This window comes from Schistosoma mansoni, assembly GCF_000237925.1.
Source record: "Schistosoma mansoni, WGS project CABG00000000 data, supercontig 0138, strain Puerto Rico, whole genome shotgun sequence".
Taxonomy (NCBI): Eukaryota; Metazoa; Platyhelminthes; class Trematoda; order Strigeidida; family Schistosomatidae; genus Schistosoma; species Schistosoma mansoni.
Window position 1 is genome coordinate 240,368 of NW_017386041.1, and position 19,286 is coordinate 259,653.

Below are 19,286 nucleotides of genomic sequence, written 5' to 3' on the forward strand. Positions count from 1 at the left end.
TTTGTCATATCACTGGAAAAGGAGACAAATTACTTTAAAAGGAAACACGAATAAAGGAATAGAAAACTACAAACTTCCTCTCCTATCTTATGATAACTATCAAATGCAATGCAAAATTATCCATTCAATAATTAGAAACAAACAATACTAAGTGAATTTAAACTTCACCCCATTGCACAAGCAAGTGGCTAGCAGGGCTCAGTAGCTGAATGGATAACGCGATGGCATTTGAAACGAACGGTACTGGGTTCGAGTCCCAGAGTGGAGATCAACTCTGAGATGTAGGTACATCCAACTGACGAGTCCCAAATAGGACGAAACGCGCGTCCTGGATTCCACTGCTAGCCACTATCCATCTTTACAAAATTATCTGTTCAATAATTAGAAACTATTTAGTGGAGACCATGGATAAGAGTTATGCTTATGTTAGCATGTATCACCAGGGTCAATCAACTAATTTCATAATGTAAGTGATTTGTAAGAGGGTAGAATCCACAACAATCCACCCAGCATTCTTACATATTACTATTGAGCATCCGGTTAAAAATACACTATTAAAAATTAATTCAAACCAGATCAAAACGCTACCATCTACACACATCCTCCACTTTCATAAACGATGGTTCATAGACATAGAACAACAGTAAGTGAACTGAAGAGTATTGTATTCGTCCTTTGATTGCCAGATGCACGCCTTGTCTATGCTATGAGTGATGCATGTTGGTTAAAAGTAGAATCCTTACAGATATTTCTTTGAACAATAATTCACCAGACTTGATGAGACTTCCAAGCTAAATGGAGAGAAGTCTTATGACAACATTTTGAATGTACATTGAGATAAATTTACCCCAAACTTGTTTGTACTGTTAGTCAAGAGTTTTAGAAGACTTAGTAGTTTCTCAGCTTCTTTGTCAAACAGGACGCACTCCTAATCAAAAAGTCAGCTTACTGGAGAAATATAGATTCTAGTCTGAGCCATGTTGGTAGATGCAGACTATTTGATTGGGGTCCGCGCGACTATCGTAACCAATGGTTGGAGACTCTAGGTGACATGGCTCAGAATCGATCACATCGCTGTAGCTGTAAACACTCTTTCTCTTCCCTTAAACCAGATTAAAATTGCATCATATCTTTCTTTCTTTCTTCCTGTACTATATTCTTATATACAACCTATCTTTTATATATTACCAGCACTAAATTAACTACTTCTATGAATCCGGTGTTCATCTTGTTGTGCTAACGAGGTATGGCAACTTGGACTAATGCGTATATATACCCGGTCCTACGTTGTAGCTGACTGACTGACTGACTGACAAAGTCAGGTGTGAATATTGTCATTTTTCGGAGCATATAAATACATAAATTACATAAAAACTGAGTCACATCCCACATTAAGGTGAAGAAATACAACTCATTATGACCATTTTAAGGTATGATTATGTTTCGAAACCTGATGTACTACGATAATCTGATATATAAATCAACGTCCAGGTTCATAACTAGCTTATTTACCCTAGGTTTACTATTCATGAGCTTCAAATTATCTTAGAATCATCATTGAGATTAACCCTTTAGATGCCACATTATTCAAACTCATTCCTTCGTGTTCCGATAAACTACGTAATAAGCGGTAGCTGTGTCAATCTTACAATAGTAGTCGACAAATCGAAACGACAACTACAAGCACCAAAATATTGAAATTGTTGCGCGATTACACATGTTTAATAAAAAACGCAAGAAGTAGAGATAAGTGTCAAGAGTGTTAATAGAATATGGTTACTATGATAAACGTATTGAATGTTGTAGATTAATGTAGATGCTAAGGGTTATCACAGAAACAAATAGGTGGGATCGTGGATGCGTACTGCTGAGGAGTCCCATAATAAGACAAAACGGCCGTCCAGTGCTTCCAGGTTTTCCATGGTGGTCTAGCTTCAATTGACTCATGATCTTAACTATATAAAATTACTAAAATCTCCACAAAACCCCCTTGTGATAACGAATAGGTGATTTGATTTGTTTGTCTAAAAATGATTAATAATGATATAAGTTACTGAAAGTTAGAAAGTAGTATAGTTTATACAGGTCAAGAGGCAAAGATAAGAATGTAGATAAGATGGAAAACGAAAGATTAGTTAAAACAAAGATAGTCTCACCACTAGCTGGCCTTATTAATACCAGCTTTCTTTAGGTGAGTCTGTCTTGGGATACTAACTGCTCCCGCCTATTCTATTCATTTTGCTTTCATTTCCCACCACTATTCATAATTATTGCATTGTTTTCATTCTTAGTCCCGTTCGGAGCCTGGAAAGATGAGTTTCCGTGCATCTGTCAACAGGGTATATCTCACCACTTAACTTTTTGTTTCAAGATTTGATACATATCATAGCTTTATTTACAGATTCTTGGACAGTGTAAACATTATCTTGGCTAAGTGCTTACTTAATTGCTTCTGAAATGCGCACAATTAGTTCTCATCTTTGAGTTAAGCTATGAAAGGTTTTCCTGTTGTGATTCTTCTACTTAGCATTAAAACTCATCCTCGCAGCAGATCAAGAAACTAATCCAAAGATGTGCTCCAGAAATTATAGACTTTTCTATCTCAGACCTCCAGCTGATGACGATATGGTCTTTTATGGTGTGTACATGTCCTCTATATTTCTTATTACTTATTTAATTGTAAAGCCCATCAGCGAGTATCTGCCAAATTGCGGCCCAGGAGAATTCGGTTTGATTTCAAACTTAACTCTCCATCTAAGCCAACAACCCTATGAGAGGTAGTAGTCAATTCTTCAGATATACGACGAATTTATAGAGCTAGTCTCTCATATTATCTAAGTGAGATCAGATCAATTACCAAACTTGGATCCTCTATCCAAGCTTTCGAGGAGCACTGTATACCAACGATACGAGACTGTATAGTCCTAGATAATGAAAGTTGTCTTCCGATTGGGCGTAGAGTTCAAATGCTGGTAGCACAGTTTGATAAAGCAAGGAATAACGGTTAACCGAATTGAATCGCTAGCGATTGTGGTGGGTAAACCAAAAGAGCAAGCTGGAGGAGGGTATAAGAAGAAATGTAAGGACGTGAAGAATGGATATGAATAAAGTAACTCCTAGTGATGTTTTAAATGTGTAGGGAGGTGTTACTATCCGGCTCGTCACACAGTGGAAGGACGCTTCTTTCTAAAGGAACTGAATAAATATATAGTTGCGCCAACTTGAGAATGTGACTACGGAACTGAAAGACTGATTTCTAAGAATCAGACAGGAATGCTCATTTTAAAAACAGTTTTAGATTTATTAGCTCCATACTTTATAGACCAAACACCCGTAAGTATGTGGGTTAAGGTAAAGTTTGTTTAATTTGGAGTTAACTTTCTATAGTCCCTATATCTGCTATGGAGACGTATAATCATTGTGGATTAGAGTTAACCTCTAGAAACGCTTTATTATCATCAAACCTCAGCATGATCAATAAATCCAAATTGCAATCAGTCCTTTATTTTCTTATTCTTCTAACTTTACCTCTATCCATTTGATCTACATAATATGGTGCGAATTAGAGGTTCAGTTGTTGCAGCCAGACTTAAACACTATAGTAGACAATCCCAATGAGTGAGTCCAAGTAGCAACATACTTGGATATTTAAAGAGCCAGATTTTCAGCTCCAGTTGACTAACGAAGTACCATAACCTCAACTCATGTCATTGCTAAGTTTATGTTCCACTTCTAATGATATTGGTTACATAGATTATAAATTTCTAATAATAGTACTGATCTAACAAAATAATCAGTTGTCTGATCAAAGTATTCAAACCATATAGAAATATAAGACGAAATAAGCTTCTACGTTGATGATAAACTACTAGAACTATTAATTCACATTAAGCCACTTCACATCATTTTCTCAAATAATTTGATTAAATCCTTCCATGTTAAAAGTAAACTTCAGCTGGATGTACCTCCATCTCAGAGTTGATGTTCACTCTGGGACTCGAACCCAGTATCGTTCGCCTCAACCGCCATCGCGTTATCCACTGAGTCCCGATAGCCACTTGCTTGTGCAATGGGGTGAAGTTTAAATTCATTTAGTATTGTTTGTTTGAATCTTCCCAAATAGGATGAAACGCGCGTCCTGGATTCCACTGCTAGCCACTATCCATCTTTGCGTACACTACGAGTATAGTTTTCTATTTACTGAGAATTTCATTCATAAAAGTTTTTATGATCTAAATAAGAAATAACGTACTTGGATTGCTGAATAACTTTCTTTAAATCGACCAAGCCCCGTTTCCGTCTTCTTTCCATGTATGCAGAACCTGACTTCGGAAGACAAATCAATTGAATACTATCAAATAGTAAGTTTGATAATTGATGTTTGTTTATAATCAGAAGGGGTTTTGTGGAGATATCAGTATTTTTCACAGTTGAAATCATGAGTCAATTGAAGCTAGACCAACACGGTAAACCTGGAAGCACTGGACGGCTGTTTCGTCCTATTATGGGACTCTTCAGCAGTGCGCACTCACGATCCCATAATAGGACGAAACGGTCGTCCAGTACTTCCAGGTTTTCCATGATGGTCCAGCTTTAATTGACTCGTGATTTCTACTATGAAAATGATGTTGTTGTTTTTTTTTTTGAAATATGTAGATAACACCTAAAGTTCATTGGTGTTTGGAAGTCGCCCACTTCTCCTGAGGCTGAACGAATAAGATTGCCTACCTATGCATTATCAGTTTCGTGAAGACTTAAAAGGTTTTTGAAGTAATACGACTTTGGATAACTTCTCTTATGAACCAATATTCCCACCATAATATCCTGTTGTTCATTTCCAACGATCGTTTTCATGTTTATGTTTAGTTCTGTTCCATATTGACGATTATCTTAAGTTCATAAAACGCTTTTCCACATAAAAGAAGGGGTACGTGCTATCAATGAAGTAGAAGAAGAACTAATAAACATTAAAAATTGTCTTGGAAAGAACTGCCATCCACTGAGATTTATTAGTGAACACGATGAAATCGAAGGTAAAGGACTAAACAGATTATTTAGCTTAACTTCAAACATGAAACAAGGAACAAAAGTCTAAAAGCCATGCCGGTTAGAATATTTCCTGGAGCAAAATTGATAATCTTGTACGAAACAACATTTGATTTGACTCGATTTAGATTGACAAGGATTCTTTTCATGTTACTATCAACAATTTGTAGTGACCTACTTTTCACGACGAGGATGCGATTGGTATAATGGGAACAATAATTATTATTATAACCAATTGTACCAGTGATTGTTTTACTGTACTCGTTTTGTTTAACTTTATCAAAAACACTTTTCATTCCGTTGTCCATCTTGTTTATGTGAACTCTCTTACGCTCTGCACTTATTACCTGTACTCTTTGGCACGTCTCAGTATTCTTTCAATACCCTGAGATCGTCAATAAATATACTTTATCTGGATCAATAACAGCCTTCTGGTTTTCGGCCTATCGAGGGATCCAAGTCGTTATCTGGCGGGTAATCTCATTGTAATGATGATCATGGTCAATCGGGACTCGATGCTATCTACAAGTTCATAAAGATTTACATGTACCTTTAGTAGAAATCAAACCAGTTGAGCGAAGACGGTCTGAATCCATTTCCAAGAACCAATTCCATAAGATCTTTGGTCAAGAAGTATCAGTAGTGCTATTTTAGCTTATACTTTCAGATAGAGCATCAATTTAACACTCTACAATACTTTAGGGTGATTACAAACCAGTTATAAACTAACTATAGTCTTCTAAATCTTTCTAAAGCCATAACAAATCCGATTCATATATTTAAAAAGAAGTGTTGGCAAAAATATTCTTCCTATGACAACATTACCTTTATGAAGTGGCTATCAGGTCTCAGTGGCCGAATGGATAACGCGATGACGTTTGGAGCGAAAAGATACTGGGTTCGAGTCCCAGAGTGAAAATCAACTCTGAGATGCAGGTACATCCAGCTGACGAGTCCGAAATAACACGAAACGCGCGTCCTGGATTCCACTGCTAGCCACTATCTATCTTTATTAAGTCATTATTTCAGCCGTTCCTATACCTTTGATGCTACTAGTTTTTGATACTTTTAAATTCATAATTTCATTTTTATTCAAATAATTTAGGCTCATGTTACTCTTAGTTCCTGAAATTTCATATCTAACTACTCTGTTATATGATCAGTTATTGTTTGAGTATGCGTGCCCTCTTTAATATATGAACGTGCTGATTCCTGTAAATTAGAGAGGAGTGAATTATCGATCAGACCAATGATACACACAAAAGTCGTATGAGCAGTCTTGGGTACTTATCAGTCCTGCTATCTGCCTAACCCAGCCAGTTAAGTCCAGAACATCAATAACAGCCTCTGCAATATGAATCATTATATCTCGAACATACTGAGTTTATATGCCAAACAGACAGACCACATCGTACCAATAAGATAGAAAATGACATATGTACAAGATTTGGCCGAATGTGGCTGTGAATAGGGGGATCAGTAAACAACAGACCGGAGATAACTCAAGAATGGTGGATCGTATAATAATAGTCTATAGGTCAAAATGAAGCTTATAATAAGAGGGACACAAATATGGATGCTTTAGTTACTTAACAATTATACAATAGGAAATATACATATCATATTGATCCACAAATAGTTCTCAAAGTTACCAATCATAAATCTCCACGGGATATAACACGTCCCCTTTTTGAGAGATCCGGAGTTGACATCCGGATTTTAGATTTCGCGAATTTATCCTCCTCCACGAAAGAGTGTTGGACCATCATATACCCAGGTTACCATTAATGTGACATTATTTAAAACATGTTCGTCGCATTTAACAGAGAACCCACTAGGACTGATGAGATCGTGAGGATCGACATTTGACATGAGGTCAGAGTTTGGTTCTTCTATAAATATTGTCATCATATTTATTGGGAAAACCACTAGTAAATAGTGAATCACTATGATAATCAGCGTCCATCAAAACTGCACTAGGTTCTTGATAATCATTTGATGCATGTGACATATTTTTCTGGTAAAACATGAGAATCTGGACAATTAGATTCGCCAGAAATTTCTTTTGTAAAACGATGAGCTCCAATCGGTGCAGCTGCATTCAATGTACTACTCGATTTTTCTGTATCTACATGGACAGTTGTCGCAGCAATAATAATAATAATTTAAGCTCGTGTTATTCTTAGTTCCCGAAATTTCATATCTAATTACCCTGTTATATGATCAGTCATTTATGGCTCTATGATTTTTAGTGGCTATATTTGATATTCTAGAGTGTTATCTTGCAAATTTTGTTTATTTGCAACACTTTTTACAATCTTACCAAACTTCTGTGAATCTGTACTCAACCGTAATAATACGTATGATAGGCTGTAAGTAGCTGATGAAGAAGTAGCTGGACAGAACCAAATCACGTCATTCCTCTTGAACCTTCATTGGTGGCTTCTTTAAGATTATAGTAATGATATTATCTCTGGTAGTAATATCATTAACTCCGCCCGTAGCTCCTCCGGGGGCTACTGTCGGTCCCAAGCCCTTGTAAAGAAGGTGGGTTGGGCATGGGGTTAGCAACCCCATCCCGTGGAAAACCAACTTGCTAAAAAAAACGCTAACCAGAAAACATTATTCAAACCATTTAAACTCTGCCCTGGGAGTTGAAGGAATAATTATGACGTCACATGATGAAAGCTGAGTTCCTTCGGAAGTCATGAGGCCGATGCATCTTCTAACAACCAGAGCGACCGTTTTTATAGGTACATGGAATGTCCGGACAATGTGGGAGACCGGAAGAGTCTTCCAAATTGCTGCTTCAGTAACGTCATTCCTTCGATACTGAAAGTGTTTTTTATTTCCAGATCATCTTTATTGTCAATTCACTGCATAGTTTGTTAAGTACGGTGATTAAGTTGTCATTAAAGTAAAAGGTTAACGAGTACAAAACAACAAGTTGATTCAACGGAGTCAAAATGTTAGTAATAACAATAGCATATTCATAACCAATTATAATGAACTTTTGTTTACCTGTGATGAATATGTTCTAGGTTTATCGTTCATTCCAACTGGTTTAGGACGCAGTGGTTGACAACTTTTTTCAATAGATTCACTTGTTAAACTAGTTTTGTTAAAGGTAACTAAATAAAGAAAATTGACTTGCCAAAAAAACTGTACATGTATACATTTCCCTATAATTCTTTAATTAAGACTAATGTTTTGTTTATTTAGTATAAATTCTAACTGTTTATATATCATTCAACAATTATACAAGCACCCGCTCGCGAAACTGATAGGTCCTGGGTTCGAATCTCTTGAGGCGGGATGATCGATGCGCACTGCTGAGGAGTCCCACAATAGAACGAAACGGTCGTCCAATGCTTCCAGGTTTTCCATGGTAGTCTAGCTTCAAGTGATTCATGATCTCAATTATTAAAATGACGATAATATCCACAAAACCCCCTCTGATAATGATACAAGCCTCTAGTATTTTCGACTCGTTGACTCCAAGAACAGGTTTTCAATGTTCATATCAACTAACCTATAGGTGAGAAGTTAAAAGGTTAATTAAGATCTATAGCATAAATCATATCCCTGCTTAGTTGATAAATCGACTAGTTATATATTCTAAATACTGTCCCTTAATGGAATTCCCCAGAGAATTTTTTATACTTCAGTTTGGGTTGATTTGGTATTGCTTTTCTGTTTACATTTCTAGATCAAAGTAGTTTATTTAAGACGAGGTTATATCTTATCAACTTAAATAGAGCTAGCTGAGCAAGAATATCATAAAGAGTGATGACTGTCACTTATTGTTCACTAGTGGTAATCTAGTCAGCGCTTTTGGACACTTAATTCTAACCTACTTGTTTGGGAAATTACATTTCATTTCTTTCGCTAACACTCAACCATTTCAACTTATTCTTTGGCACCCAAAAGTATAGTTCAAAATGATTCACATGACATAATGTAATGTTTGAAGTCCTAGCACTCAAAATATAGATCTAACTTTTAGAGATCTAAGGGTACTTTAAATAGTTCACAATAACAAGTGGTAGTCTGTCAACCAGACAAATTGATCGCCTTGATAAATCTCATCTTCCTTAGAACTGGGATATCTGCGATTTGAACGAAAGCATTTTAATGTCAAGGAAAACATTGTGGTCGGTATGGACCAACAAAGATGGTTAGTTTAATATGGCTCTTATAATATGGTCTTTCTATTCAAAAAATAACTTAGTTTCAGTCTGAGCTGGAAGTATCAATCATCTTAGTTACTAGTATCCTCATACACATCAAAATATACAAAAAAATGACCTCCTTATTTAAAAACACACCCTTACACTGTTCTTCATCACAACTTTTGCCTTCAACACCTTCAGTGCATTCACTTGACTCATGTCCATGCAGCATGTTCTGTACATTAAATGCAAAAAAGATACCATAATTAGCATAAAAACAGTCCTAGTAAGAACGAATTTATAATGATATGTTTTACTGATTGGTTTGTACTGATATTGGTGACTTCTGATAGCAATTTGTCAAATAAACTTCAGAAACTATGCAAAGTACTATCTGTATTCAAGAAACTACGTGCTTCTCCAATCTACTTCTGCTCAATTTATTTATGACAAGAGTTTGAAGGATAGTAGAGACAGCCCAATGGATCTAATTTAGTCAGTGTGATCGTGGTCAAGATAGCAACGACAAATTCTGTCGACGATTTTTAAACATTTACATTACAACCAATAGAAGAGATGCCAAATATGTCCATCAACTGGAAAAAGGTGAACCTAGTCATTCTAAAAGTAATTTGCTCTCTGTATTTTGATAGAAGGGGATTATCGCTAAATTTATTCAAAATATAGATCAGCTTCGTTCTAACAGGCTGTTCATTCACTTCATGTAAGTTAATGGGATCCACTAACATAAACATAGGAGACTAATTTTCATTCTATTAATGTGGAGTTGAGATATATCTCGACAGCCATGTAATTGCAAATGGTTTGAATATTTTTCTAATCAGCGTTTTGTTAGCGAGATAGTTTTCTACAGGATGGAGTCATTAACCCCATGCCCAACCCTCCTCTTGTAACCGGGCTTGGGACCGGCAGTAACTCTAGAAGACGTTTGACATTGTGAGCAGGAAAATATGATGGAAAGTTCTTCGAAACTACAGAGTTCCTCAGACGATTGTCAACATTATCCAGAACTCATACGACGGATCACAGTGCAAAGTAGTGCATGGAGGACAGCTGACAGATGCATTCCCAGTATGGGCCGGATTCAGACAAGACTGTCTACTCTCCCCCTTCCTGTTTCTTCTGCTGATTGACTGGATTATGAAGACTTCGACATGTGATGGAAAGCACGGAATACAATGGACAGAACAAAATCGGTTAGACGATTTGGACTTCGCAGATGACCTAACCCCCCTATCTCATACACACGAACAAATACAGACGAAGACAACAAATATAGCAGCAGCCTCTGCATCAATAGGCCTCAACATACACAAAGAAAAAAGCAAGATTCTTAAATACAACACGGAGAACGCCGAGCCAATCACATTTGATGGAGAAACTCTGGAAGACGTAGAAACATTCACGTACCTGGAAAGAATCATTGATGAAAATCGAGGATCGGATGCAGATGTAAAGGCGAGGATTGTCAAAGCAAGGACCGCATTTCTACAATTGAAGAACATATTGAATTCAAAACAACTCTCAACTAATTTCAAAGCGAGAATCTTCAATACGGACGTTAAGACAGATAGTTATAATGTATGGAGCTGAAACGTGGAGAACTACTACAACAATCGTCAAGAAGGTAGAAGTATTTATAGATAGTTATCTTAGCAAAATACTCAACATTCACTGATCGGATACTATCAGCAACAGCCTTTGATAGGAGAGGACAAACCAGCTTCCAGCTGAAGAGGAAATTAGGAAAAGACGTTGTAAGTGGATCGTATATACATTGAGGAAATAACCAAACTGCATCATGAGGCAAGCCCTAACTTGGAATCCTGAAGAGAAACAGAAAAAAAATGCCAAAGAACATATTACGCCGGGAAATAGAAGCAGATCTGAAAAAGATGGATAACAACTGGAAAGGATTTCCCAGGACAGGGGCTGTACGGAGAATGCTGGTGGGGTGGCCTATGCTCCTCGACGAGGGGTAACAGGCATAAGTAAGTAAGTAATTTTAGTATAAATATATCACCGGTAAAAAAAGTTATAAAGCAGGTCTAGTTGATTTCATATTATTGAGGACTTTTTGGCTTGCTTTATTACAAACATTATTTTGAAAGAGAGATGTGAATAAGTTGTTATCCCTCTTTGTTGGTAAATCTTTAAGTATAAGTTCCTTTGGACAGGATTAGGTACTTATTCTAAGAACTATACCTCCCGGACTAGGCGCAAAATGCAAGAAGCACTATTTGATTAGTTTTTTATTGAAATGTACATTCATTAGATTGATGTTTATCTCATGATTATTGGTTACAGACTAGAACTTAGAAACAGAAACAAATTGCTTGATATGAGCAATCGAAACAACCAAAACTAAGAATTTGATAAGTATAACGCTTAAGTTTGCTTTGTAGTAACAAAACACAATTTATTAATGTTAGTTGAAGTATTTTGAGTAGTATGCAGGTCTATTTTTACATATTGGTTGGAGTTATGGTCTACATACTATGCCTTAAGCCTTGCCACCTGTTGCTTGTGCTGTTTAGTATAAAAGGGCCTATTTAAATTGATAATTGAGAAAACTTGTATTGCTACAGATCAATTTGACCACGTGAATGCATTTACAATCACTCAGGTCCTGTCAGGGTCATAAACGTTTAGTAACTATACGGGACTGAGTGAAGTCAATGTAGTATCGATATGCGTATCAAATGTCACCTACAGGACGTTGAGGAATGTATCCAAGAGTACTCTTGATCAGAAGTGTTGGATCGACGATCAAAGGATGTCCTAGTTCCCTGTAGGCCAGATTTGTGGGAGCGTATAAACCCTCGAATTGTTTCTGGCAGCATCTTCGTTGATAATTATTGCGACGTACCTTTGTTAAAATGGATAGTATCAATATTAACATACTTCTGATCTAGATGGAGGTGTGAAAGGGCAAATTTCGAAGTTCCTTGTTTGGACCTTGATGGGACAATCCATTTGTATTGGTGCTTGACACCGTCGTTAGCGTTACTGTTGAGTGGCATATTCAAACAAAAAATGACTTCGGACACCACAGGTCGTAAAAGAAACATCCGATTTAAAATTGACCGGCGAACATTCATCATTTATAATTTTTGATTTCCCTACCACACTTCTAGAGTTTTAATCAAGGCGATCTCACATTTTCAGATAATGCTCAAGCAGCCAATAAAGGGAAAAGAAGTGTGAAAAAAAGGTTAAATAAGTGGGACATTCCGTTAGAACATGGGATAAAGATGACGAGGAAAGAATTCAGAATTTTTCTTTACTGTCGCTCTGTGTTTCAAATGTCTCTAAATTGTCTACTTTTCGCCTGAATAAAATCCATGATTTCCAGAACGAACTCTGAAGGGCTAATATTCCTCTTTTTCAGTACACTTCCACCCAATCTTTTGTTAAATTAGTCAGTTGATGTTGTGGACACCAGATTTAAACTCATTGGGTTACAAGATCTAGTTGCTTGGCGGATGAATGTGTATCCCCTGGGGGTGGTCCAAGTTATTTTAGCTTAGTTAAAAATGAAAACATAATATATTATGTTCGCGATCGCTTTATAGTATCCTTTGGTATTTAAAGTGCCATACAAATGTGAAGATATCACCTATCAGACAGGAGCCTGCTGCCTATGCACGATCTTCTGATTTAAACTTTCCAGGGCTCTATATATCGTAACAAACGTATTTTTATTCCAGCAATAGTTAGTACTAAAGCCTATATCGTTTCGAGCAGGCAAGATTATCTGTTCGTTTTATAATGCTCATAAAAAGCACCACATCAAGTATTTTTGGGTGTTTATTCGTTCATTTATTAGGTGTTGGCAGCGTAGTGGAAATTTCATTTCATTCCCTAATTTTCACAATATCATGTTTTTTATCTGCCATATCTACAGGTACATGTTATTTACTGATAAGTATCACTAAACGAACGCTCAGTTAGACTTCCTAGAAGCTCTTAAAAGTCCCAGTCTAAATCTACACGACAATTTGAACAGAAAAGGAAAAACACGAATTTTGCTCATAGTTACAAGAGACTCTGGGCTTCTAGAGATTAATAGAAGTATGCTCAATATAGTAACAGTGTAGGCAAATGTGATTCTTTTGTATTGACGACTGTTTTGATTTTCAATTCCAAATACAATACATTCGTTTGTGCTTATCTTATACTTCTTGATTAAATTGCGTTATTCTTGAGACTACTAGTTTATACTATAATTCCCGTGATGGAACGGTTGGACAGACATTCAGATTTCAGTGCTTTTGAGGATTACATGGAGAGGTTTGAAATCTGGGCTACGGCCAAGGAAGATGATGAGGATTTTAATATTGTGACCCATTTCCTTACATTTATCGGAAGAGAAGCATACAGCCTTATAAAGACTTTGGCACTTCCAGACAAGCCGATTTCACTCCCTTATGCAACTCTCGAACAACTACTGCTGGACCATGTAAAGTATACAAATTTCGAATGTGGTGAATGAGAAAAATCCGATAAAATGACTTGCCAGAACATCAGAAATTCCACTGCTTTACTACGTCGTCGCAGTCCAATACATAGTCTAGGTTATTTAGATAATTCATTCAGAAGTTGCGAATCAGGTCACGAAGATGAGCATAAGTTAGGTAAATGCTTGTTCTGTGGCGAGTTTCACCCATGTGATTCAAGTGTATTTCGTAATTCTAAATGCTTTAAATGTGGTAAAACTGGACACATTCATTTAGTTTGTAATACCATGGTACATCTCACTGAAAGTAATGCTAAGGCGGATGTTTCTAATGATCAGTTATCTTCATCCAAGACTTCTAGAAGCGGTATAGAGTCACATAGCAGTCCAGAGTTGAATGAAACCCAGAATCACTGTGAGACAAAAGTTTCCAATCAATCAACTTCTTATCTGATTTCTCATATTATTGTACCAGATGTGGTTTGTCATAATTATTCACATATTTCTGATGAAATTTCATACAACTCTGAGAATAAAATCTTGAATGAGTCAAATCATAATCAAAAACCGGATTCACTTTTGGTAGGTGCTGATTTTCTTAATGATCCATTATTCTCTAGTGAAACTCTTAATCAATTTGAGAGGAATATTTCAGAAAAATTAAATCCTGGTATCATGCCACGTGTCAGTGGTCCTCACAAGGAATTTATCTCTTATGATATTCCTAATAAATGTGACAAATATGTTCGGAATGAGTCGAATTCTAGTCACATTTCTGATGTTATTGTATCAGATGTTGGATATTCCCACGAACAATGTTTGTTGAGTAGAATCCCTAGTCAGTGGTATGATGAATCAGAGGGGATAGCAAGATTTCTTGAAGCAATCAGAGAACCAGCTTGCCTAGATATGGAGTTTGCACAGGCAGAGAATCCAAATCAAGTCCAAGATTATCCTAATGAGTATGTGGCAGTTGTATGTTTTCCATTTGATTGTTTTGAAGGTGAATCAAGCCTAGATGAATCACATGTGTTAACTACGTACATCAATGTATATCTATCTGTGTATTCTAATATGAATGAAGAAAAGAATATGTATCATAATTTTTATGCAAGTCAAATTCATATGATGGAATACCCCAAATTATATATTAGTGTATATCCCCAAATACTCACATACAGTAATCGAAGCGTGAGATTTGACAAGATAATGAAAATTCGGAATGTCAAATTGATTATAAAATTCATAGGTAAGAACCCAACATTATTTCTTTGGGGAGGATAGTGTTAGAAAGTCTATGATGCAAATTTCAGATATCAGTGGTTTCACTGCACAACTGACAGGATGATCGTATACATTTCCAGGACCTAGATAATACATAGTCTACATCCCATACACTGTCGGAGAGACGTAGGATGAACTTAAGAAAAAGATGTACAGTGGATTACAGACACGTACACTCCAGTTTTTGCTGTGGAGGATGTGATGTTTGTACGAACCAATGATTCTTTTGCATTGATGACTGTTTTGATTTTCAATTCCGAATAAGATACATTCGTTTGTGCTAATCTAATACTTCTTGATTAAATTGCGTTATTCCTGGAATTACTAGTTTATACTACAATTCAAATACTTCTGATCATCATAGCGAATGTGTTGGATAACAAATACATTTACTGTGCAGTCAAATATTTTACTTTGAGTTTCAAATTAATAATATAGTGGAATTTCATGTTGTGGACCTCCGATTTAAAGTCTTAATTCAGTCTTGTTGCAGTTCTAGAATTATCGAGACTTGAACAATTTCGTTATACTATTTTGAATTCACATCTGGTGTTGCAGTACAGGCAGATTTATGTAACTTGCAGAAATCGATCATCCACGAGTAACTCCGGGAGTTGTATGATCATTTAGAACATCTGACGCTTGGTAGTTATCACATAACATTTTATCACTGCTATCGATAATATCCGTCACAGATTTATGAAATATTAAAAGCATTAGACAAAAGGGAAATCAGAGGCTGAAAGAGGGTTTTCCGATTGACCAAATAAGGTTAATTTTTGAACAGCTACTCCAAAGAAGTAACTTTGTATGTAAGTTAATAATCCTACTACCCTAAAGGACGACGACGAACTTATAAGAGACCCACCAGTAAGAACTGGGCAACCTGGTAAATACTGAAGACTCACTCACTAGAAAAGGTAATTTGGAATGTTTTATGCACGAAAATCTAAATAATTATGGTTTACTTCGTTATTAGTGCGGCTCTAATAATAGATCTAATTGTAAGATTGTAGATTTGCCATGATATAACTGCCTAATCTATAAGATCTTACGTGGAAGGTATATCATTGTTTACACTGACTCATCGTATCGTAACAATCACCGATATATGATGGAGAACACATTTAGACTGGAGATAGAACAAAAGATTTAATATGAATAAAAGAGATAAGACAACACGCAAGAACGAACACGCCTTCAATGCTGAGCCATACCATCCAGTGAACTGAATCAATCTAATTCATCCTTCTCACCATCTCCGTTGTTGATTTTTTCTCCGCTTTAAATATTGAGTACCTATTTTCCCAGTTGTCTCATGTTCAGCTTTGACGACTGTGTGGTTAGGGCTTAATGCTTTTATGAATCCCTTCGGGATCCCATTGGCGGTGGTACCATTTTTATTTTTCTGTAGCCTTCGTTTCTTAACTTTTTCACCGAATTTCCATGTTTTTGTTGAACTACTTCTATGTTCTTTCAGCTGATACTAAGTCATGGCGGCAGCAGTATTGGTTCGCTCGACTTTTTGAGTATGTTGCTTGCATTGACTAGAATTGTATATGGTTGATTGAGAACTGAAGCACTATCCGAGAATTGGAAACACTCCGCGTTACAACGAAGTCGTTTGTTATCTTTCGAACACTGAGCGTGATCTCTACAGGAAGGATAGAATTTCCTTTGTTTATTGCTCTTGATTTGAATACTGATTGAAAAATTACTGGTTGAATAATTGGGCGATAGCGCTTATCCAAACTAATCTAGACATTTGTTCATCATTTCAAACTTATCTAGTTTGTAAACTACACATTAGATGTAATCAGAATAGACGTATAACCAGCAGTTTCAATGCATGCACACTAGTAGACCCGGAGGTAAGATGAATTAGTGAATCTTATTCTTCTTAAAGGATTGAACTCAGGTGGTGGAAACAATGCTATACTAGTTATGCAATGAATAAGATGTACAGTTCGTTTCATCACTGATTTCTTTTCAGAATTGCATTGGTTGTGTTATAAATCTAACTTTATATTTTGTGACATGCAACTTATGGGTTCTATCAACTATTTACTATGCCAAAACATTTCTAACGTTCAAGTTTAGACAAAGGAATTTTAACCTTTAATAATAATAATTACCGTTATTATACACAATATTTCAAGTCTTCAGAAAAAACACAACACAAGCAAACAACTGGAAAAGCCTCGGACCCTCTGTAAAATTTATTATTAATTTGCATCACTTGTATTGCTTGTAGTCACCTGAGAATGCTGTCATGGTGAAGTAACTCCAATAACGTTAACCTCGGACATTTTTGTTTAGTATTTTGGAAGTTTTGCTCCATAAACCTAAAAACTGAAAGTTTGCTTTTTAAATGTTATAATAATTATTGGGACGGTATATTTGGGCTGATTTCTAGTAATTTACGAATAAACTTTTGTACCTGGATTAAAATTCACTTCTATTTTTATTTGGGGTCATAAGTTACGAATAGATCAATCGACCGTGATTCAATGACGGATGAAAACAAACTATGGATGCAACGAAGAGTGTATATCCAAATGCTTTGTTGCTCAGTTGTTTCCCTTTTTTCTCAACAAAGTGTTCTGAGTGTACGCATACGGATCTTTTTTAACTCTTAAAGGGCCTAAAACAAACTACATGTTCGTGTCTTCCAGGGTAATAACTCATGCCAAGCTTCTTTTGTGTGTACTTTATAACAACTTAGAACTTTTTAACAATTGTATTGCATAAATAATTAACCTCATTAAAATTCTAACACACGAATGCTATGTTTGGACCTATTGTGGGTTTCCCAAGGTCACAACGTGAACACGATATCATTTTTAAACAGATCATAAAAACTGTAATCATAGTGCGGTACAAACACGTACACCTAGTTATCAACTGGCTGGCACGTCTGCACAAACTCACTGCCATTTAATTCCACTGACGTAACCTACTTAACAACCCTGATCGGTGGGCCTATTATCTATAAGATATTGTTGAGAATTGCGGATCATGCTAATAAAAATGGCGTGTATCAGCTCTGCAAGAAATGTATAATTGTATATATGATGTAAAGTATTCGTGAAACTTGTAAACTGATGTAAAACCTTCGTCTATCATGTTTGTGAATAAACATTTGTTGCTCGATAATCATCTCAAATTATTGGCATTATTTGTTTTCGCAACAGTATGAACCTTTTCAGATGCATGTGGATATCAGTTGTAGTAAATGCTTAGCATGTAACGAAATCGCTATACAAATTCTCATAACAAGACAGCGACCCACAAAGTGAGTATTTAGTTGTTCCAAAGTGTCAGAAACAATTACCTGTGAATATCATCGGTGTGTCTCTCCATAAAACTAAGATGAGCACATAAATAACACCAGTGGAAAACTTGATAGATACATGATTACTACCGATAAAGCAAGAAAAACATTGGATGAAGGGGAAATAGGTCTGAAAGTAGTATGCATATTCAACCTAAAAAATAACCACAAAGGACTTCGTATAGTAATCAGAGTTCCCGCCACATCTCCACACTTTTCTGTATTCCGAGATATGTTTTACATTTTAAAGCAAAGACCACAGCAAAATAAGCGTTACGAGAACTGAAGTCTTACCTAACCATTAATGATTGCTGATTCTTCCTTAGGATTCTATTGCAAACCAATCACTGTATTTATTTACAACCAGCTGCTAATGAATTCGCTGACTTCGTACAATCTTGGGATACTGTGAGCTTTGTCTTGGAAACAAAGATATTTGTGTTATCTAGCCTCCATAGAGTTCGTTGTGTAAGGATATTATTCAGTGTGGGGTTTATCCTTAGTAGTTGATTTAGCCTGATGTATTGTGGAAGGATATGAAAGCATGTATACTGGTATGCCACAAACTCTCGACAGCTGCAATCACAAGTGCCTGTATCTACTTCAGAAGTTCTTTCATTATCGACCATGAACATGAAATCACTGCTTTCATATTTAACGTAGAAATAACTTATCTTTTTTACTTCCAGTAAAACTGCCTTGCACAAAAAGGAGTAATTTGGCGAACAAATGGAACAACGCATGATGCCCTACACTTAAAAAACTTACTGGCTATTTATTATCTTTTCTTCAGTAGTCCTCCCTGTTGATGTCATGGTATTACTATTGGTAGTACGTTGTTTTGTGGATTTGACCAAGTCTTCAACAAAGGCATTGAAGTTCTGTATAATGATGTATCTTAAAGACCAGATTACATAACAAACAACAAGACAAATTGTAGTCTACTTTAGTAAGAAACTCGACCACCTGG

The 19,286-nt window shown here is 36.1% G+C and overlaps 1 protein-coding gene across 1 annotated transcript; it reads right to left on the reverse strand.

Annotated features, from left to right (window-relative positions):
* Positions 1 to 8,046: 8,046 nt before the first annotated feature.
* Smp_125620 (hypothetical protein) lies at positions 8,047 to 12,215 on the reverse strand (the record flags this gene model as incomplete). Its single annotated transcript, XM_018788531.1, has 4 exons — positions 8,047 to 8,177; positions 9,375 to 9,453; positions 11,953 to 12,108; positions 12,144 to 12,215. 4 exons carry the CDS (start codon positions 12,213 to 12,215, stop codon positions 8,047 to 8,049), a joined length of 438 nt encoding a protein of 145 aa, XP_018646526.1.
* Between the last annotated feature and the right edge of the window lie 7,071 nt (positions 12,216 to 19,286).